Here is a 23,126-nt window from a genome sequence, read left to right as displayed (position 1 = left end):
TTTAAGATGGGTGGTTCAGATCTAAACCCACAAAGCATTAAAAATAGTTTATTAAAATCTCCATTTAGAAAGAAAAACATTTGATCTTTATGTAGGGAAAAATGTTACATACCATTTCAGAATGTATTTTGAGACCCTTTACCTTGTATTTAATTCCTCCTTTGAAGTAACCCACAAACTCAGTAGACTCATATCCTTGAATTTCTCTACTCTGCACAGGCTTTCCTCCTAGATAGTCATCCATTTGAACAGCAAAGATAGCTGCAGCTGTGCTTTCATCCTGGGTGCATTCTTTCCCTGAAATAAGGGGAAATATGTCAATAAAGAATTAAAATAATTTTGAATTCTGTTGGAGAAATTATTTCTGCAACAACTGAACACTACCTTCAGCAGATTGTAAAACCAATGTTTATGTGGAAACAAAACACTGAATCGCAACTTTGTTCACCACCAAATAACATGATCTTCCAGACCATTTCTTGACTACTTGTAGAACTGTATTCATAAGGAAAAAAGTGAAAAATAGTGAAGTTCATCTTCTCTTAGAATCTTCAAACAAAAGAATAATTTAACTGAGTTTAGCATGGCAAGTGTCAGCTGAAATGATTTTTGGACTTTTAGCAGAAGTTCAAAGAAAGAAAGGTCATATGAAAGGACTGTCTGGAAGTTAAAACATGTATTTATTCTAAGAACAACTCACCAAGCCATAAAGCCAAAATAATTCAAAAGCAGCCCTCTTGACACTATAATGCAAGCAAGATATTTTGCCTGGTACAGCTGGGAGAAAGAAAAGCAGCTTTGGGGCTCAGATATTTGCTTCATGAGGTCACACTTTGTTTTGTACCTTACAGAGAGTAGCCTATTCCCCAGACTGTGGCATCTTGACCTAATGTGCTGATGCCTGTACATGCCAAAACCAGGCTGTATATTAAACCAAAGATTTTAATGTGTGCTCAAACATTTTGGATGAACATTTTCAGCAGTTTTAATTGTTTCAAGAAAATCACAAATAGAATCAAGTCTTTAAAAACAGGCTTCTCAGTAACTACATAAGAAAAAGGAAAGGTGATGTCTTCCATTTGGTTCCCAATCACTCCATGACAGAACTTGCTATGTTTCAATACGCTTTCTCAGAACTGGGAACCACCTTAAAGTTGGTGGTAAAGTTTTGGAGGTTTTAGGGATGGTTTTTGTTCTTTTTCTAAATAGGGGGAATCATATCCATTAAGACTAGATCTTTCTAAATTACTACTTGCATTTACACAATGGGGTTCAGGGTTAAATAAAAATTATTTTTGAACAGAGTCAGAGATAATAACTATCAGACTTCTTCTCATAGCTGTTATGCAATAAAGTACTTAGTGAAATTCCATTAAAAATAAAATCAAGTGAGCATCAGTCCAAGCATAAGTTACTCAAGCTTGTATGAAAACCTTAGACCTTACAGTCTAAGGCATAAACAACTATAAATAAGCCAGAGCATAAAAGAAAAAGAACAAGTTTTTACCAAACAGATCCTGGTTCACATGGACAGATCTTATGACTTCATCTCTGGGGACAAGGGTTAAAAAACAGTTAAAAAAACACCATGCATGATTGTATTAAAGATACTAAGCAGGGTATAGCCAATCTCACTCGCACAAGTATTTTCATACTGGCACAGCGCATGCTGTTCCCATTACAGATAGTTTCAAGTCCAGACAGGTCCCTTAGGATTACTACAGCTACTAAGGCATCCCTCAAGTGCCAGTAGAGACAACTGAGTCAGAATGGCTGAGCAACTTTCAGAGTGGATACAGCTGCAGCAAAACAGATCCACATTGATTGCTTGGCCATGCCAACAATGTTGATACACCCAGGTTAACTTGCACAGAAATTATCCAACCTCAACAGCATCTCAGTGCATGTGAGATACTCGGTAAAATAGTGACTTTCCCATAGGAAGCTTCAGCATGACAGAACAACTGCGGACTCATTTTACCCCACTGATGCCAGTCACAGCTGAAGACTGTCAGCACATTGAGGTCACAGACCATCCTCCCATGGTCTAGACCTTATTTTAACCCCTTGAGCATGCCTAAGCAAAGAATTAGGAGGACCTTTGTCACTATGTAACAGGAAAATTTGATGTTGGGGGTCTTTTTTGCTGGTTAGAATCTGTGCACACTCACAGCCACCGTATGTGGCTGCCACAACCACATACCACAGATGACAAGCAGGAGTAGGACTGCGTCACCAGACGACAAGGCCCCTGTAAGTACCTAAGACCAAAGTCTGCACCGTTTCCCCCATCACAAGAATTCTTTCTTTACATCCCAAAGTCTCAGTGATAGTGACTGCTGCAGCTGTCCAGAGACACTTACGGAAAGTCTTCAGAAAGACCCTATTGTGGTCTTCCTGGCCCACAGATTATACAGTCTTTGCTTACAAGGGAAAAAACTGGTGTACAAAACAGCAGTGTGAATCAGTTAAAACCACCAACATGATTCTACTGTTTTTGCCCTGAGTGTTAGTGGCCCTCCCAATACACCTTATTTGAAGTCCTGGTCCCCTGTTGCTATTAAGTGTGCAGCTGTGTTTGAGATTATTCCACCCCGCCGCTGAAGTATCTCGCAAGCAGGAAGCGCTGAGCCTCCCTGCTGCCACCCTGCCAGCTGCACAACAACAGCGGATGCCCAGATCACCTGAAGCCATTTAGACTATCTAGGCAGCACCACATCAGCACAATACGTGCATCAATGTGTACAACTAAAGCTCTTCAGCCACCAGCAATGAGATTTTAATTGCTGCAAATGTCAGTCATTGTTCTACCTTCTCTTCCCAAGAGCTGCAAACAGCCCTTACATCACTCCCTGTGATGTGTCTACTAGACCTTCACTAAGACATGAGTACTTCCAGCTTCATTAACGAAGGTCTATACAGCCAAACCCTGCAACTAATTAGCAGCACTGCTGACAGAAGTCTCTGCCAGAAATTCATTCACACTGCCAACTATGATTACACCCTTACCAGACACAGACACTAACATTCTTGCCAGCTGGAAAACTCCAATGACATGCAAAATTCAATGCTCAAACATTTATGCAGAAACAATCCAAGCTTTATCTGCAATTATTTTTCAATGCAAGCAAAAGTACAACGAGAACTACAGCAACTCAAGTACGTTAATGTTAATACACCTATCTTTATGTGCATTCATTGAGATGACTGCCTACAAACACAAAATTGTTGGTGAAACAAGAAAAAAGTAGTAAGTTTCAGGCAACTAAAGAGCAATCACTGTGGCAGGATGACTGTCGCCAGATGGGGAAGTCACATGAAACCTCCAGGAGATGAGGAAGTCAAGTAAACACAACTTTGATGTAAAGTGGGCTAGTCAAGGTGGAAGGCAGAAGATCGGTTCCAATTCCAGTAGACTGTCAGACTGATATTAATGAGGTTTTAAATAAAATCGGGTGTCTTTGCACTTGATCTCTGTACCATCAGAAAGCAAAATTAATCTAGCTGGAAAAGGCACCCCAGACGCTAACCTGGGCAACGACACCACAGGGAGATGGCCAAGAGGACAATTTCATCCAGATGGAAATAAAGGCAAGAAAACTACTCATGCGAGTGAAGGCATGATTTCACTCCAGAACTTCTGTTGGGTGCAGCCAAGATTTGACTTTAACCCTTCAGTACTTTTCCAAACTACCACCACAAAGTGAGCAAGCTTTCACCTTTCTGCCGTACCCCACTATCCCACCACCCAGTCCCTCAGCATCGGAGGAGATGACGCTTGGCACCACCCCAATCCTTGGTGGCAGCCTCCACCTCGAGTACTCCTCTTGGAAGCCTCGCAGCCTTACTGAGAAGGGCGGGCAAAGCCCTGCCCCGAATGCCCTGGAGCCCGGCGAGCCCTCCAGCAGCCGGGTGGGCACTGCGGGCTCCCCCTCGCTCCTACCGAGCCAGTAGTGCAGGCGGTAGGCGACGTTGTCTCCGCGGCGCTCCGTGCGCAGCACCAGGTACGCGTCCCCAACGAAGAAGTCGCCGTGGCGGCTCGGGGGCACCGGCACCAGCTCCAGCCGCTCGACGCGCCACACCTGCAGCCCACTCTGCTGCCCGGCCTCGGCGAACGCCGGCGGATACCGCTCGGGAGCCATGGCTGGGAGCGGAGAAGCAGCGGGGGTTCCGCACCGCCCGCTTATAGCGCCGGGCGGGCGGGCGGGGCGCGCCGGGGCCGGCCCTGGGCGGGTGCGGAGGGATGCGCCTGTCCCACCTCTTCCAGCGGCGTGCGCGGCCGGCTCAGCTGTCCTTTAGTCATTCGTTTTTAACACGCCTGTAAAACAAACTCACCCGAAATCCCTTTTGCGTCTGTGCCCAGCGCCGTAGCAAGGGTGTTATAAAAAAAATCAGCCACCCTCACTGCAAACAGAGAACGTTTCTCTGTTCTAAAATAATAGGAGAAAACCCCAGAAAAGACGAGAAAGAAAAGTACAAGTGGGCTAATCCGGTGTCTGCGGATGTTGTAGCACTGTGCTATTTGCTTCTATAATTATCACATCTGCCGTGTATGAACTGCTCATACCAGAATACAAAGAGTTTCTATAGCTTCTACTTTCGGGAAGCGGTTTTTCATCCCTGGCTGGAATGGCAGAGCACGGCTCTCATACACCCGGTAACCTCATTTCTTTTGTTCAATACTGATAGGAATCTTTCGGGGGGCAGGGGAGAGGGGGTAAATCTTTCCTCTGGGATTCCATATGAAGCCAGAATTTATATAAATTTATCTTTCTCAGAAAATTTAAAGAGTTCTGCTGGTGTTTTTCCAAAACTGTGCAGCAGCTCAAAAGCTTTTAAACCCACTTCCTACTTGTCTGTCTCCTTTAGAAATGTTTGGTACATCAACATGACAACTGCAGTTTTCACTGCAATATGAAAATTATAGCAAATTGCTGTTTTCTATCTAATATTGATAGGCAGATCAGTCTGGGTAGAATACAAGCAGATGCAGTACAAGCTGTCAGTACATCAAAAGATACATTTCAGAAAGGGTTTTGTTTAGTTTCATTATCTTATCCACCTGGATGAGTTTCGAAGCTCCTAATTTCCCCTCTGGGTTGCTTTATCAAGTTAATACAAGAAGAGTGCAAGTATCCACCTGCAGGCAGATCAGGGCTCCCTCAGCAAGTGGGAGAGGCAGTGCTAAATGCAACAAAGCAGCTGGAGAGCATCTTTGCTGGCAAAAAAAAAAAAAAAAAAAAAAGTTAAGAAAAGAACACCACAACTAAGAATTTTATGTAACTATCTTCACGTCTGTTTATATTGTCTTGAGCAAAAGAGGACCTAACATTGTGTGTACCCACTATCATCTCCCATTTTGGTGGGCACTCTGTCATCAGTTTGCCAGACAGAGGTGCACAGCACCCTCAGCTTTATCCTCACTGTTTAAAAAAGCAAACTCTTCATGCTCTGTTTTCTCTAAGGTCCAGCTGAACATGGTGCAGCTCACCTTCACAAGTTCACAGCCAAGCATTTTATCCCTCATTTGTTAGTAAGCCTGTAAGTAAGCAGTAAGCCTGCTTGATACAGTGTAATTCCCAAATGAAATACCTTTCTCAAGATGTGCATCATGTGAAGAGAAAAAAAAAAAGAAAAAAAAAGAAGAGTAGCCAAAAATTCCAGCAGTTCTAGTTTCAATATGCTATTCAAAATCACATTCAAAAGTGATTTCTCAAATTTCTCCTCACATTTATGCCAGTTCTTCTGTTCACTTTTACTCACTTAATAACACTAAGCAGTTTTTCTAATTGCATGACTTTTTGCATTGTTGTGCATTAGTTTGCTTCAGTCAGCAAGGGTAGAACTTACCACATACTCTATAATTGTATGGGTTTACTATTTCTTCTGAAGTTGTCCAGGTGAATCACTTAGCAGTTGTGCTGTTTTGCCCATACAGGAGCTCAAACCAGCCCAGTGTTATGCAGTTTCATGTCCCCTCGTTCTACTGTTCTGCTTGTCTTGCCAAGATAAAATTGTTCATGCACAGATTGCACAGAATAGGTTGGTTACATTTATATCTCATTATTACAGCTTTACATTTTAAATCTCCAGACTAAATAATGCTCTAAGCAGAATGCCTCTTGCTGGCATGAGATGCATGCTGTTTGTTTAGCATTGACCATTCCCAGTATCACACACCAATGGACAAAGGTTAAAGATACAAGAACAGTTTAACTGTTTTTTCTCAGTGTCTGTGTCACTACTCAGACACAAAGGATGTTAGTACTGACAACAGAGTTTTCTCATGCCTGAGTTTGTCTTACTAGGATTATGTAATCACTTACTGGCTGCTGGCAAAGAAAAACTTGGATAGAAGTTTGTATATTAAGAGCCAGGATACTTGTTTGTACTCTTCAGTGTTAATTTTTGACTGTTTGCAAATCTTGCTTTTGCAATCTCACTTCTAATGAAAATTGTACTGTCTTCTGTTGTGATCCATCCTTTTTTTGTAGCAAAAGTAAGAATTAGCATTGTTAATATGACAGATTTTCATAAATTTTTAACTAAACAAGAACTTTCTAACATGGTTAATTAAAAATGAAATTTTGGAATAATTTTGAAGTATCTTAAAAGTTGCACATTCAGAAAGAATCTTTATAATTACTTTTTATGTGCTTTTGCATGTCCTTTGACATAGTAATTGAAGTGGAGAGGACCAAAAATAACATTGTTTTTGTGACTCAGAAGACCTTGGTAAAATAGTAATTACGATGCTCTTTAGAAATTGCAGTGTAATGGAATCTTAGATTATCTTAATATTTCAAATAACTTTTTTTCTAATTTACTGAAGATTGTATCTTGCTGATAAAATATGGCTTTCTGAGAAGGATGGCGAAGGCCTAGCACTGTTTTAGCTTTGTAGTAGCAAAGACAAATAATTTTGTGTCACACCCTTTCCTCAGGGGGAAGGCCAGATGTAGCAGTTGGCTGCTGTCACAGCCCATGAACACACTTATGGGGTAAAGATGCAGCTTTCTGCCTGCTCAACTGCACTGTTTGAGGTATGGCCATCTTTAAATGCCTGTCTTTTCCCAAGTCCTGATAGATCACACAGGAGTGTTAGAAGATGTCCGTGCTTCTCATCTAGTCCTTGAAAAAGCAGATTCAAATATATTGAATTTAAAGCTTTGGTATGACTCAGATATTTCAAGGATTTAAGAAAAACTTTACCATTTAATTTTGCTCACTTATTTCCTAAGTATTTTGTTATATTGAATAAGGGATCTTTTCCCCTCAAAGCACTGTTGTCATATATTGCATATATGCAGAGCATGTGTGCATACACCAGAATACCAAAATGCAATGTCCTGAGTTCTGGTTTTTGCCCCAGTCAGGGGAAAGGTTCAAAAAAACAAGGTGGTTTTTCCAGGTGACATACACAAGAACCTAAAAGGGCTCCCAGAAGTTAAGTTCCAGAATCTTTCCCAGAAGGAACAACTTTCAGTTTATAAAAAGTGTAAGGTTTAAGTCCTTCTACAAAGCCTGGCTTACAGTTCCAGGGGCTAACAATGGAAGGAGTGAAAAGGAATGAAAGGGGAGAGAATATTTTGAAACGTCTCATGTGTTTCCTTCTACACAGCTTATTTCTTCTTCACCACAATTGGCAAATTCTCTCCTGACCTCTATAACCCTACCTAAACAAGGGGATTACAGATGTGTGGTTTTGCCTCTAGTTTCACATTACAAAGTTTGCTGTATGTGGAGTATGTGTCAAAAGCACACTCTTGTCCAAACAGTTACAGAAGTCAACATCTGTTCTTATCTGTTCTGTTCCTGAATTACAAATCAATAGTTATTTCAGATTTACCCTAAATACAGTAAGTCAGTTCAAAAATCTGAGCTAAATTCTTATTCCAATATTAATCTAAAAAAATTATGATTACTGATAATGTAAGAGCTGAAGGAGAATTTGACTGTACACCTTTAAAAGTCGTGTTATCAAAACAAGTTGTAAAATTATGTTGCCACTTACTAATTCTCTCAACTCTCTCATCATCCTTCCATCCTGTGTGGTAACTCAGCTTCAGCTGGAGAGAACATGCTGAAGAAAGACTGAAACCTAACTTCCCTCCTTATTGACAAGTTTGAGTTATGAGGCTGCCAGATGAGAGATATGAAAATCCTGGCATAAAGGAATGAAGTCCTCCTTTACCTTCAAGACAGGAATCTAGTTTTAATCCTTCAAGTCCAGAGCAAATAAAGGGCTTTAGTGTGTAGCTTTGAGGCAGGTGTTTAAGGCAGGATCACAGCTACACTGTGTGCACCACTTGGCTCCTACCTGCTTAGTGAGTGCTGTCACTAAAGAAGTGGCCTGTCATGGACAGGCCATGAGGGATTCTCCAGTGGCACCCACCACTCTCACCTGAGCAGGCAAGGACACCATGTGCCCAGCAGCTGAGAAGCTCTGACTCTCCAAATTCATCCTTCAGCAGTGGGACTAAGTAGGGCACGTAGAGAAAGCGATCTGAGTGTTGGCTTCCATCAGAGAATCTAGGCAAACATTTTTGTCACAGGGATAGTGAGACGTGAAGTGCTAATTATAAAGCATGTTACAGTTCCCTGAATTTTTCTTATGTTCTTCCCTTGAAATATTCAATGAGTAGCATAAATGTTTAACCAATAATTTCTGATTTTATGTTCATTCAAGCCACAGTATTATAGCATTATATATTATATTTCAAGAAGTCGGAGAGAGGGAATTGAAGCACTCCTTCAAAAATCACCTATCTTCCAAAAGAAGGTCTCCTTTATGTTCCTGTGACATGACATTTCATGTGATGATCATGAGATTAGATAAAATTCAGAAAAATATATTCTCAGGCTTATCATTTTACTCATCTTGACTATCTCTATAGAGAAATGCTGCCATGATTCCCATCAATGATTAATCATCCTGTCCACATTACAGGCTCATCTGGGCTACCAAAGGAATAAATCATGCTGTTCTCTATGTGGCTCAGTAACTTTCACCAAGACCATGCCACTGATCCTTAAGTTTGCTTTCTTATGTTTAGATATAGTGGTCTCAAGTTCCATGGGGAAAATATCCATCCCTTTTCAAAAACTTCAAATTTGAGTGAATCTGTGTATGTATATTTAAACTAGAAAAATGGAAAGGTCATTCTTTGTTGAGAAATATTCATAAGTACTGACCAGAAAGTATTAGTCATAAAGTTTAATTAAAACAAGACTATTTTATATCAGGTGATACCTTTGATTATTGATACAAAGCTTCTTTCACACATCTTTTATCAATTTCCACAGTATTGATGGGACTCATGTGCACACTGCTTTGTGAAAACATAATGTAAAGGATAAATGGGAAACTAAAACCAAACTAACTCCACAAAGTGAGCAAGCTTTCACTTTTCTGCCATACCCCACTGTCCAACCACTTAGTCCCTAAGCATCAGAAGAGATGACACTTCACACCACCCTGATCCTTGGTGGCAGCCCCGCTTCTGCCTCCACCTCAAGTACCCACCCCTCTTGGAAGCCTCACACCTGCAGCCTTACTGTGGGTTATGTCTCACATTTAATTTCTTTTAAGCACAGGTGTACTGTTACACTTTCATTAATGAAAGTGGTTTTAAACTCTGCAAGAATAACAAATTTGAGAATTATGAACTTTGTTACTGTGTGTCAGCATTTATGTATTAGCAAGTTGCCAACACAACACCAGGATCACCAAGATCACTAACAAAAGTCTTGTCACAGCATTTTAGAGTTAATAGTCTCACCACTGCTTCAGTTTCAACAGGGCAGCAAAGCTTCCCTGATCAGCCTTCCCCAGTTAAATGAGTAGTTTATTGGGATCAGTCCATTGAATCTAACAGATCTGAAAGCAAAGTTCTCTGAAGAACAAAGGCTTCCATACATCTGTTTCTACATCAGGGACACCAGGTTTATAAAATTAACTTCTTTCTTTTCTCTGAGGTATTGAAAGTATACTAATTTCCCCAAAAGCTGCTAACATTTGCAATCCTGCTGAAGGCAGCTTCTAAAATAATTATCTCATGGTAGCCCATGTTCAAGATAGGATCTTGATATTGCTCAAGAGGTCTACAGAAAGATCTATTTTAAATCAAATTCCTGTTTCAAGAGTTTGAGACATACTTACTGGAAAAGGACCCAACCTCTTTGTTTTCTTATTAGCACCACACAAAGAAAGCATGGAGGTGCCTTGACATTAAATGTTGACCTGCCAACACAACATTTATTTTGAAGTTGCTTTCATAAGTCTAAGTGACAAGAAAAGGCATGGAGGAATATATTGTTAGGCTTTTTTGCCATTCATTAGGAACAAGAAAGTCTGAAGAACACACATTTCCTATTAACTGAAGTCTGATTAGTAAATCATATATGTCCCTCAGCCTCAGTGCCAATGCAAAAGTTAATCTTACAGGAATCAATACACTTTCTTAGTGCCTTGTTTTAAGGAGCCTGTTATCCTAGAGAAGGCATGTCCTCAGGGACACAGTGCATTATCTTTGTATTATCTGTTCTCCTGATTCCTCTTCCTATTTGATTGTCCACTGACAAAGGGCAGATACTAAAAAAAAAAAAAGGGTAAAATGCATAACCGATTTGAAACAGTGAAATGTGCAGTTTATTTACACACTCTCAATCCTAGCTAGCATTAGGCGTAATTCCCAGAATAAATTAATTTTCTCACTAAAAACAGACTTAAAACCTAATGTCTCTGATATTTGTCATCCCCTTATTTCCTTCATGTTAATAATACATGAGAGACCGTTAATGGTAATGACTCAAAACAACTGGCCATTTGCAAAAGCCACCGAGTGCTCTGCTGACCTGAGGCAAAGTAACTCCCCGCGCAGAGGAGGTGCACCACCACCACGGGGGCTACAAGCTGGGGTTTGAGCCAGCTAAAGGAAGAGGCCAATAACATGCACATCCTGCATGGTGAGATAGTGCTTTTTATCATGCCAATGTTCTCTCTTAGATAATTGGCTCAGAAAACTCCTCTCTGGGGAAGTACGGGCACATTCACACATAGGCCACAATTCACTCAACTATGCTGATGAGAGGCAGCTGTAATGTCTTAAAAGGGGTCATAAACCATCCAAGACTCCCAAAGTGCCCCATGATCCACAGTGTTACATCATACAGTGTAAAAAACTCCTCACCCCAAGAGGAGGTACCTAGGCATTCCCACCAAACCTGAGAGTATGTTAACCCATTCAACTTTGTGTTTTGTGGGCTTTCCTCAGCCCAAGTGGATCAGGACTGCCACCATCACTCATCAAAATTGCAACCAAATCTTGCTGCTAGACCCACAGATATATATCTTTCTACTTTATCCTTTCTTTCTTTTCCCTTATACATTTTCTTAAGTGTTATTTTTATGCTTTTTTATTATTATAGATAATAACCAAAATGTCTACATAGTGCTTTCCATTGCAACCAAATTGTTCTGAAATAAACCCTACAGATATAAATATTTATAAACATTGGTCATTCAGTGTTGTTTCACTCTAATACACCCCAAGGAACCTATTATCAAGTACCTGGCTTACTGTACCCTTCTGGGGCAGGTTATAACAAATACTGTATATACATGTGCTCCCAAACACATCTGCAGCATTCACTACTTCCAGAATAAAACTGTTGAACAGATACCAAGCAGCCTTTAGCTTTTCTTCCAGATCAGTAGTTTAGGTCTTTTCCCTGGGTCTTCAGTTTATCCTGCTAACTTAAATCCCATCCCACCCCCTCTGTGCAATGCTCTGAGGTCTCTGATATTTCCTGTCCCATGTTTCCAAGCCTTCTTGACTAGACCTGCTAGAAGCCAAACATAAATGTTATATGTATCCCAACCATTCCCCCTTCCTATATGACTTCTGAGAATACATTTCTCAAATTTCTATTTCTAAAAATAAAATCCTAAACTGTACCAAAAAGAATGGGCGATGCCCAGTCTTACAAGACCTACAATGTTGTGAAACTGATATACTGTGTAGTGCTAGGAAAAAAAGAAACCAAAACAAACAAAATAAACAAACAAAAGTCCCTCCCAAACCCCATCACAATAATGTTAATAAATAAGTTTATAAATTTTGGGCTCTTTTTTGTTCAACGACATTGCAACAGAAAACTATGTGCATGGACAATGTGCTTGAAATTGCAGATATGGAAGGCACTTAAGGCTTTGTCCTTCCTGGATTTGAGAGAAGTATTTTACTTGGTCAATCCAAGGTAGCCAACATGACACACTTTCACAGCTCCTGCATGGTAGGGTTCCCATTTTGCATAGGCCATGCCAGCCAGCTTTTAAAGGCATTATCAGAGGGACATAATCAGAAGGATGGGTGCATATTTTAACATTTGTTCCAGTACAGGCCACTATATCCCCTTTCCTTCCTTGCTTTTTCCACAAGGTCAGAAAATTTCCTCTGCTGGGAACAGAAAAATCCCTTTGTTATCCTTTGACTCTCTCTGTTTTTAGTTATTTTCACTAGTAACATTTTGTTATTTACTTTCAAAAGTACATAACCATCAACAAGAGCAATTATACTCACAGGAAAAACACACAGGAAAACAGCTTTTTATGGCTCCCATGTTTTGACATTCCACTGGCTGTCAGGTGATTGCTCTTTTCCTATCCATCTCTTGAGATGAACATTCAAGAAATAACCATCCCTGCTTGACTACCATTTTCTTCAAATAAGCAAGTAAGAAGCAAGTGAAAATAACCTGTTTCTCTTTATGAAGTAAAAAATGACAGGCAGAGTCAGTTGAAGAACATGTTATTACAGATAAGTTTATTTTCCAAAGCATAATTTTAGTACAACCTGCATGACAGACACTTCCTTGATTTACTTTTTCCAGCTAAGAAAAGGCTTCTGTGGAGGAAAAGTAGCACTCCAATGTTATAAAGCTTGATGTTTTAAGCAGTTATAGAATAGAGTTTCTGTGTTTCACACACTGTCTGTTGGTTTGTAACTTGAGGAAATCCCTGGGTACTAAAACTAAACTGACTCTTTATGAAAAGAACTGTACAGGCGGCCTGCAGCCACAGCTGCCTTTCCAGCTATGCGCATGCCACTGCCTCTTCCAAAGCCCTCTCCTTACAACTCCACAGCTCCCTCCTCTTTTCCCAGTCTCATCCCTGCTTGTTGTCCTTCACCATAGTGTGCACAAAATTCAGCCAGAACAGTCCCAGGACGTCCTGAGCTGTTACAGCAGTTGGTGTCAAAGGAAAAGAGGGCATTATTCTCATCTAAGTGAAAGAAGGAATCCCATAATATTTTTCATTTGGCTTCACTCCTTTATTTAGCATTGCACAGGTCTTTATGTGTCTTTTGGGATGCAGTTAGTGCCTTATTAAAGACAGTCCCTTATTTAAAACAAATTAATATCTTTCTTCCTTACATGAACTAAATAGTGCAGCGCTACCTAACTGCAGTTGTGTTATTAAGGTAATAAAATTACCCCACTGTTATCAGCACAACATGATAAGGTATAATTGCTCAAAGCAATACTCAATGGAGCAGAGAAGTATCTAGCAGAAAATGATTTTTTCCATTTTTTCCAGTATATTAATTTTAATTGCAGTCAATACAAGATTTATTTTATTGCAAACCAACCTGCTAAATCAGGTCTCAGGAAGATTTTAATAAGTAATTCTTCAAATGTAAGGTTTTTAGTACATTGTTAAGTCAATTATTTCGTATCTTTTTATGATTTTGTTCCACAGGAATAGCATAAAATTTGGTATTTCAAAAGCTCAGTGTGACAAAGATATGAACACTTTCAACAGTACTTAAAATTTGATGTCCACCTGAATACTCTTGGGTGTGTGTGCTAACATTTTCAAATGCATGGGTTTGTCATGGAGGAAGGATATAGAAAGTGTATTTTAGTTGAACTTGAACATAAATTCATGGCAAGGAATGTAATCAAAGTTACAGAGGTATTGACACATCTTAGATTAGAATTAAGAGTCACAGGAACACAGAATCAACTAGGCTGGAAAAGAACTTGAGATCATCAAGTCCAACCTACAACCTAACACCACCTTGGAAACTAGACCAGTCTTTTCTTAAAGTCCTATGTGTAATTCAAACTGATTTTAACCTGCATGGTAATCATTCATGAGTTCTAGAATTCACAGCGGACATGGCTAAATCTAACCCAAAGTACAACAGTTTTAGAGATAACACTGAAATTGAGGTATATGGGGGATGGCAGAGGATGTCCTGACCAGACACCTTGAAAACTGTTTTATTATAATAAAGATATATAGGATAAGTTCTATACATATGCAAACTACTAGCATTAATAACTTACAGTATCTACTGTTTTGTCTTTACAGAGTCAGTATGTGTGGGTGACAAATCTGAACATTCTTTTATGTAACACTTGGTCCATCTGGTCATTTATGAAATCACAGTATTTACAGTTAACTTGTAAACCTGCTTCTTCCTTTTAGGATTTCAGAAAGCATCCACATTCTCTGTGCATCTATATAAGCTGCAGCAGTTTTCATAAAGCAGTTTCTAAAGGAACAATCTCATAGTGCTGCCTGAAACAAAAGAATTCACCTCCATTAAGCCTGCTTCAAAGTACACTGAAGGTAATGGAAAAATACCAACTGACTGGAGGAGATTTTAGATCAGTGACATTTTTGGTAACAGATACTGTTCATTACTCGTATACTGGGCTAAGAGGCATTCACACTGAAGTTGACGTGTGCCCAAAGGCTGACATAGCTGTCAGCAGCATTTACAGTGTATTTTCACTCCCACAATGAGCATGCAAAAGTAAAAAGATTGAAGATATTTTGCCTGTATCTCTAACTGCTGAGGCATGAGAACATCACTTTTGCCAGCCCTTGATACAAAAACCACACTCCACTTCCTCTGAAGTTTAAGAGCTTTGCAAAGTATGTCAGAGGAGATGGAGATCAGCCTGAATAGCAAATATCTCTGCAGGGCAGTCTCAGGCCCCTTTGGACTCTGAATTTGAGTGTGTAACAGGGGAACAAGCTGATGCTAATCTGAGGCCAACATGAAGAGCTGTCAGAGCACTCTGCTCGGGTGCTGCACTTCTTCCACATGTACCTATAAAACAATGCAATGGGCAATGTACCTATAAAACAGTGCAGAGACACAGCAGAATGCCAGCAACACTGCACTCCTGCTGGGCTCTGCTGGATGCTGATGCCATGAACCAAGCCAATATTGCAGTGCAAGCAGAACTGCTCTCTGGAGAGCCTCTCAATCTCCATGCTGTAAAGCAACATCATCAGTATTTTCAGATCAAGCCACTGCACTGTATTGGTAAGCCTGGGAGGGTAATGGGGGCTTCTGTCTGCACAGCTGGATAACCACACTGCAGCTGCCTTTCACAACACCTACAGCTGAATGTCACACCCCTGTAGGAATTTGGAAGCAAGGTATCTGTCCTGCCAGTAGCAGTAATGTTCTTAAAGCTGCTTTCTTGCAAGGATGTGCTGTTGGAAGAAAAGGAAACTTTATACTTCTTTGCAGTGTTCTTAACAGGAATAGTTGGGTTTGTCTTACTTATATATACTACATATGGTAAAGGTATTTAGCATAAACAAAGCAGGTAAACAAAACAAGCCAGCATTTTTAAAGAACTCTCAGTTTATATTCTTAGGATGTTTCTTATTGTATATTTGGGAATAAAGAGGATTATCCATGCATAGATTTCCTGTAGGTACCTTTGTTTCCTTAGTAACCTTTGTACCCCAGGGTCTCCAGCAGTTGCACTCTCATTGCAGAACAGCTCTGTCTTGTTTTCCTGATTCTTCTAAGTGAAAGAGTAAAGTTGCCTAAGCCAGGAAATGAGTGTCTGTAACATGTCTGTGTGTCTCACTCTCCACTGCAGACTGGCAGAAGGGGCTACCTCCATCTTGTTGGTCATAATGAAGACACCCACATTTTTAAAGATGAGGTGTCATGCACAGAGGTTAAAGACAAGTTCATTCCTCTTTTCCTCAGGAGCACCAGAAATGCCTTCACATGTGTTATATAAGATCAAATTTACTTGCAGGAGTTTGTCTGAAACTGACTCTTCCCTCAGGCTTTTGGGGCAATTAATTTACCTGTTCTGTGCCTCCTGTTCTCCATCTGTCAAAAGACCAAGTCAAAATCATTCCTTTGAAGGACTTCCATGTGTGTCATTAGATTTTACTCCTATCACTATGGGGAGGTCCAGCTAAAACTTAATCATAATCCATGATTAGTATAGATACAATACTATTATCTTATGATTATGTCTACTGAGCTCTAACAAGAGTTCCAGATCCTAACAATCTCTGAATTTTAATCTGTCCCAAGCATTTCATTTGCCATGCACAGAGAAATCACCTTTTACTGACCTAGGTTTGTGTGGCATTCAGGAAATGAGTAATTTACAAGCAGACTGGGGACTTTATTCTTTCCAAACTGAAAATTGGGGAACTGCAAATTTCAAACAATGTCTGGAGATTCATTGCAATTGACAGGAAGCTCTCTTGAACAAAAAATATTATTATTGTCAATATCTTGCACAATTTTTATTTTCCAGTGCTGCATCTGGGAAATCCTGGAGAAATGCCAACCTCCATAACAGTGCACACAGGGTCAGAAGATCTTCACATAAAGGATTCTTACTAGTGTCCCTAGCTTTCCACAGTGGTGTGTATAGCTCACTGTCTTTGGAAAAGGCAAAATGACCCAATATGAAATTTTCTATGCTAAATAATTTCCTGGGGTGCATTTACCATGCAGCTTATACACATTTTAAGTCTAGAAATTTGTGTCCAAGTATGGCTCTGGATACATCTCCAAAGCCCTCAGCAATGCAGACTATGACTAAAAAGTGCTTCCCCCTGTTGCGCACAACACCCACACACACTGCTTAGAAAAGGAACTGAAACTACCTGACTGTGTGGAGCTTTCAGCAGTCCTTTCCTAGTAATCAGAGTCAAGAGCAAAGCAGATGTGTCTATTGAAGGAAGAGGGAATGTATGAGGGCTTATTTTGGCACAGCCTGCTGATCCCCAGCTTCTGAGTGCAGAGGACAGGCAGTTTCCAAAGTAAGCTCATGATGGCACTCAGCATCTGTAGTTACCAGGAGCCTGCTGGGCTGTGCCCTTTCATTTATCTCCAGATAACTGAGGGGCTGATTATAGAAAAGAATTAGTGAGCTGGACGTGTTGGTAAGTAATTTTTAGCAATAGCGAGGGGAATTAGAGAGGAATTTGTTAAGTAGGAAGATATAATAATTTTGATTTCCATGCTATTTCAGAAACTGGGGCCTAACAGAAAGAGGTCAAATACTCACTGATATACCAGAATAAGTACATTTAGTGTGTTTCTGCTCCATAGTGGTATTTACAGTTATATATATGTTAGTTTCCCCTCAATGCTCTATTTGTTAATCTTCAGCGATGTAAATTGGAGCTGTTTTATAAGCATTCTGGTTGGGAGATCTCTACATTTAAGAGTTTGGTGTGTATATATAAAGCATAAAAACATCCATCCAACATCTGCTTATTCTGAAATAGTCTGTGTCTTTGAACAGTCTAATATGGACATCTTGATTCCTAAAAGTGAATTACCACATGCAATACTGTGTAATTTTCTGCTAAAGGCTGAAATAAGAAAATGTTCCACAGCAGACTATCTTTCCAACTCCATCAAAGCTCTCAACAAGAGCTTTAGAAAGAATCACATTCTTGAAAAGCTAGAGGAAATGAATGGTCCATGTCCCTAGATCTCCAGTACAGTGACATTTCCCTTAGGATATGCCAGATATCCTCTCAAGACTGGGTGATTCAAAATATTCTGAAATGAATATAATTATTAATTTGTTATTATTATTGTTGTTATTTCAAAATATTTTGATGCAGATAAAAGCAAAAAGTTGTCTTTTAATTTGACTAACCGGTAATGAAGCAGATTTAGGTGGCCAGGGACTACTTGGTAGCAGCTGTGGATCCCACTTGCTTTCATGAAGCTTGTATGTAAGAAATCTCCTGTCAGAGTGCTTTTGCTTTCCTTTCAGTGGTTCAAGTTCAGGATCTGAAAATATTAACCAAACAGTATTTATAAGCTATAGGAAAAACTGTCTGGATTCTAGGATTTTAAAAGCTATGCTCATTGTTAATCAGCTAGGATCCAGAAAAAGGAGCACTCATACATATATAGCAAACATTATAAGCACAAAATATTCTGTCCATGGCCTTGTTGTGAACAAAGCCTTACCTTTGCCTGTCTACAAAGAAAGCAGTGTTTTATGCTACATGGTATGTATGTGTGTGTGCTTTAATTTATGTGTAGTTAATTATTTTCCAAGAAGCTGTCCTTATAGGAGGTGAAGCTATAGAAACACTAGAGGGTAGGCACCCCATTCTGGACCATTCACCACAATAGGAATGCAGATATGGACTATTGTATCTACAATGAGTACAGCAGACATTGGACCTGAATCAGTTGCCTGGGAATAACCCCCATTACAAGGCTGAAATTGCAGTCTTATCAGAAAAATCAACATTAACAAGCAGTTTTCAGCTAGTAATGCTGCTTGTATCAGGTGTCCCTGAATCTAAGTGTCTTCACCTTAGTGAACTAGTGTACTTTTTGTGATCTGAGTCTGTTTTTTACAACTTGGAAGTGGAATTTCTCTGATATTGAGACTTAGGGGAAAAGCTACTCTTTGGTCTTCAAGTTTCATCTAAGACCACTTAAGACAGGTTTGAGGGTTCTGTGCTCTAATTCCTGCTCCCTAGTGTTGAAGTAGTGTTCCTAAATTCTCTAACACAATAAATGTGCACGTTGTGAAAGACTCACCTATGCTATGTCAAATGCTGTGGTTTTACCTTCAGATTGCAAGGATCTCTGGCGTAACCTGTCACAAAATGTGGTAAATTAGCTTCACATTGCATTTGGAAAGGAAAATACATTTTAACATCAGAAAAGCCACCATACCTAGAACCAAGACCATTGAAGTTAGCTGTAAACTTTACTTGCTTTTAGGTAAGGTAAAAATACACCAGTCCTAACCACCTAACCTGGGCACCACCCAAACCTGGGCACCACCACAAAGGATGCCACTTTAGGGTTAGGGGCTAGGGTTCTGTCTGTGGAGAAGTTCCATTCTTGAAAGGAAATAAAATCTTGAAATAAGTGCAGGAAGTCAAACAAACAGTCTGGAAAGGACATAAGATAAAATCAAATGCAATTGGAAAAGAATAAAGAAAATATGGTACCACAACCAACTACAAACAAATTGCGTGGGATGAAATGAGGTGGAGTGAAAAGAACTGAAATTTGCTGAAATTATACGCAATGAAATCTTGAAGTCAGGAATCCAAGTGAAGAGACAAAAGAAACTGAAGAAATGAAACACCATTAAAAAAAATTGAAACAAAGTGAAAACAATGCAATGGAAAGGTGCACATTGAAGTGCAGGGAAATGGACCAAACCTTGTCACATTCATACCCATTGAAATAACAATGTTTCATTTTCTTTCATGAAATGAAAGAAAATTAAATCTTGAAATCAGACAACAAAGTGGACAAAGAGAACAAACACTCTGGAACAGTGATAAAATAAAATCCAATGCAATTAAAAGATTAAAAAAAAAAAAAAAGGAAATTTGGAAATGGAGCAACTACAATGAAATGGACTGGACTACTAGGATAACATGGAGTACAGTGAGATGGACCAAACCTTGCCAAATTTATCCTCATTGAAATCACAAGATTGAAATTCTTAATTTCATCAAAGGAAATGAAATCTGGAAATCAGAGAACAAAGTGTAACAGTTTTCTGGAAAGGAGCTATGATAAAATCCAAAGCAGTTTTAGAAAAAGAAAGCAAATTTGCAAATGGAGTGAATATGAGGAAATGGACTGGGATGACATCAGGTCCAGTTCCAAGGACTGAAACTTGCCAAAATGATACTCATTGAAATCTCTAAATCAGGAAAGCAAGTGAAGCGAAGGGATGGGAGAAGAGATTGAAGAAATGAAAGGCCATTAAAAAACACAAACCAAAACAAAGCAAAACAAAAAAAACAAAACAAAACAAAAACAAAAACAAAACAAAAACAAAACAAAACAAAACAAAAAAAACCCACGAAAACAAACACCAAAAGCCTGAATTGGAGTGAAACCAATGAAATTGAATGGGATGACATGAGGTGGAACGAAATTTACTGATAAAGAAAGACACGCTCCTACTGAAGGGGTATAGAACAGGGTGCAGAGAGGGAAAACGAGAGATGGAGAGAGAAGCAGAAGACAAGGACAGCATTACCGCTGCACCTCGGGGTGCCCCATAGGCCCGGCAGATGGGTCGAGCGTGCTGCGGGCAGCGATGAGCCTGCGCGGCTCTGGTGGCCAGCTGGGCGCGATTCCCGAGCGGCGGCGAGCAGCCTGTCCCTGCCGTTCGCCAAAACGGGCCGGCTGCTGAGGGCCGGCTCCGGGCAGCGCCGGAAACACCGCGGCGGCGGAGGACTGGGAGCGGGCCGCGACTGCCCCGTCGGGGAAAGAGCGGAGAACGGGGTTGTGGTGGCGATGAGCCACCTCAGGGAGGTGGTGAAGCAGGAGAGGAACGGTGCGGACAAGACAGGACAGCCAGGGAAGAAGCAGCACCGCAGGGAGAAAAAGGCGAGGAGGGGATAGAGCTGATTATCCAGGTGAGCCCCTGGTTCGTCCAAGAAAAGCAGAAAATGGCAGCCCCAGGAGTGTGGCACTGGTAACTGCTTTTATGTACTAAGGCTCCTCAACAAAGCCGAATTTATCTGGCTTTTTCTCCTGGGAAGCTGGTGATCTACCCCATCTGCAAGGGGGAAGCCCTTGAAGCCAGATCGTGGAAGTTTTTCTCCGCCCATTGTCTGTCAAACGAAGTTGCTGGACTGAGCTTTCTATCGTGTCAGTACAGCACCTAAAGAAAGTTTGCACATCATGTATAACAAATGTTGAGGCATAAATAAAAATCAGGTTAGACTCTCCATACATGGGTGGTGCCAAGGAGCAAGGTGTGGAGGGAGCAATGTTGGGGCAGTGCTGTGCCCCCCCTTGGCATGCCTTTTGTAGTGTCATTGTCTCTGAAACCCTTGGGTTTTGGTTTTCTCAACCCTAACCCTAAGTGTAGCTCTGGCATGACTGTGGCCTCAGAGGTCTTTTTTGGCTTCAGTTCCCCTTTTCCCTTTCCGTGTGGCTTCTGAGGAAGATTGGATGACTTATAGAGCTGGTGTCTAAAATCAGGAGGTTGTTTCAGCCATAAATCTATGTTGGCTTTGGATTGCTTCACTGCAGTTTGTTGTTGTGAGAAAGGGCAGTCAAGGCTTGCAGAAAATTTTCCTTGAGTTTCAAAGAAAAATCTTCTCTCTCCTTGGTGGAGGATGAACATAATGGCCTGATGATTAATTTTTTCTTCTCAAATATTGCAGTCTCCTGAGCCTAGGAAAAAAACCATCTGAAGTGACAAGAGCATGGATGTTAGGAATTTACACATTCATACCAACCTGTAGGAACAGGAGCTCTGAATTTTATTTTACCTGAAATACTCATCACTGTGTAACAACAGAAATACACCCCTTTTTCATATTTTAATTCTTGTTTCATTAAGCAGTACATCCTCACAGGAGACTAAACCTGTGCACATGCAGGGCAGCACAGCAGGGGTTTGGGGTTGTAGTGGGGCACAACTGGGTGTACACTAGTCTCACTTTGCACAAGTAGAAGTGACAAAAAGAAGCTCAAAAGGGGGGAATGTTGAAGCTCTGCTCTCCATTCCTACTGATGCATTTTCATCTTTCTCTGCATTCCTGGGCACACCCAGGACACAATGTTAATTAGAGCTACCCCATTGCTATATACCCCACCCTAATATGTGCCCAGAGGTTATGTCCTGCCATGGGTTTTCTGGTCAGCCAGTGCCATCTTTTTGCCCAGAAGTAGAGGAAGGCCCTTTCCCAAGGATGCCTCTGGGCAGGATGAAGGACCACTGGAGCGGTATTAACACCCTAAATAGCCAGTAAAGTATTTAGCTCTGTGCACAAACTGGACACAAATACTACCTTATCCATATTTTCTGTTTTATCTCCGTGATCTAAAAGCCATTACCAGACTGTTATCTTTCTTACACAGGATCTCCTTTTATGCCCTGAAAATCTGAAAGAAAGACATGGATCATAAGGGTATTGCATCAGGCCCAAAGACAATAAAAACAATTTTTTTCCTACTCTAATACTCAATGCTCAGGAAACCTGAAGGAAAGCTCTAACATTACAACTTTCTTTTCTTTGTACTTATTCATTTTGAGAACAGAATGGGGTTTTTCCTAAAAGAAGGTCATGGTCCATTGAAGGATAAGGGCATATGGAAGTATGTCCTTACCAACAAAGCTGTGTTTCTGAACAAGGATTTGGGTGAGCAGCTCACTGGAGATAAATCAAGTACCCACAAATTGTTTCTGGAAGGCCACATTTCTGTGCTCTTTTTTTCAGGTGATTTTGGTTCCCAGGCCATGCTCAGCTGTGCTGTGCTACCAAGACAGGTTCCTTCCAGCCCAGGACCACACGGCTGGAACACTTCCAGCTGCAGCAGATCCCTGATGCAGGACAGCCTTTCGGAAGGGGCCAAAACTCAGTCTCTACTTCACAGATTATACTCAGGCTATCCAAACAATGAAGCACAACCTGGCCTCATTCCTGCTTAGGAGTATGTGAGTAGACTTGAGTGGGTACTTTGCTTCTGTGTTCAAAGGTGGCCCAGGCTATCCATGAAGTATGTGTGGGCAGTCTACAGGCAAACCAGCTGTCCCACCATAGCCAGTTGCTGTGTTTACCTTGTGATTTAAAATTTTTTGGAAAGAATTTGACAGTTGATTCTTTACACATGTAAAGCAGCCTTTTCTTGTTTTGTAACTAAACTGAGATACTGGCAGACTGACTAGGCCAGCTCTAGGTCCAGGTAAAACAGGTACATGCCAAGGTCAGTGGGATGAATAGCACAAGTGCTTCTGTTCTTCTACTCTGTGCTAAAATCGTACTATCTGAAACTTTGCATTGCTGCTGTTGCCATCATGAAAAGATCATG

The 23,126-nt window shown here is 40.5% G+C and overlaps 1 protein-coding gene across 2 annotated transcripts in view; it reads right to left on the bottom strand.

Moving 5' to 3' along the window:
• Positions 1–20,422, bottom strand: part of SCIN (scinderin) — a 64,900-nt gene extending 44,478 nt beyond the window's left edge. Inside the window, exons 1-4 of one of the 2 annotated variants that reach the window (XM_053979365.1) lie at positions 20,338–20,422; positions 18,867–18,924; positions 17,962–18,098; positions 143–297 (exon numbers count right to left, since the gene is read on the bottom strand). In XM_053979365.1, the coding sequence (XP_053835340.1) occupies positions 143–244 (102 nt within the window). In that variant the 5' untranslated portion in view covers positions 245–297; positions 17,962–18,098; positions 18,867–18,924; positions 20,338–20,422. Of the gene's footprint in view, positions 1–142; positions 298–3,943; positions 4,207–17,961; positions 18,099–18,866; positions 18,925–20,337 lie in introns of those variants that run through there. The other variant, XM_053979355.1, reaches the window with a different exon arrangement.
• Between the last annotated feature and the right edge of the window lie 2,704 nt (positions 20,423–23,126).

This window comes from Vidua macroura, chromosome 1 (assembly GCF_024509145.1).
Source record: "Vidua macroura isolate BioBank_ID:100142 chromosome 1, ASM2450914v1, whole genome shotgun sequence".
Taxonomy (NCBI): Eukaryota; Metazoa; Chordata; class Aves; order Passeriformes; family Viduidae; genus Vidua; species Vidua macroura.
Note: the sequence above shows the minus strand (reverse complement) of the source record. Positions and strands in the feature narration are given on the sequence as shown.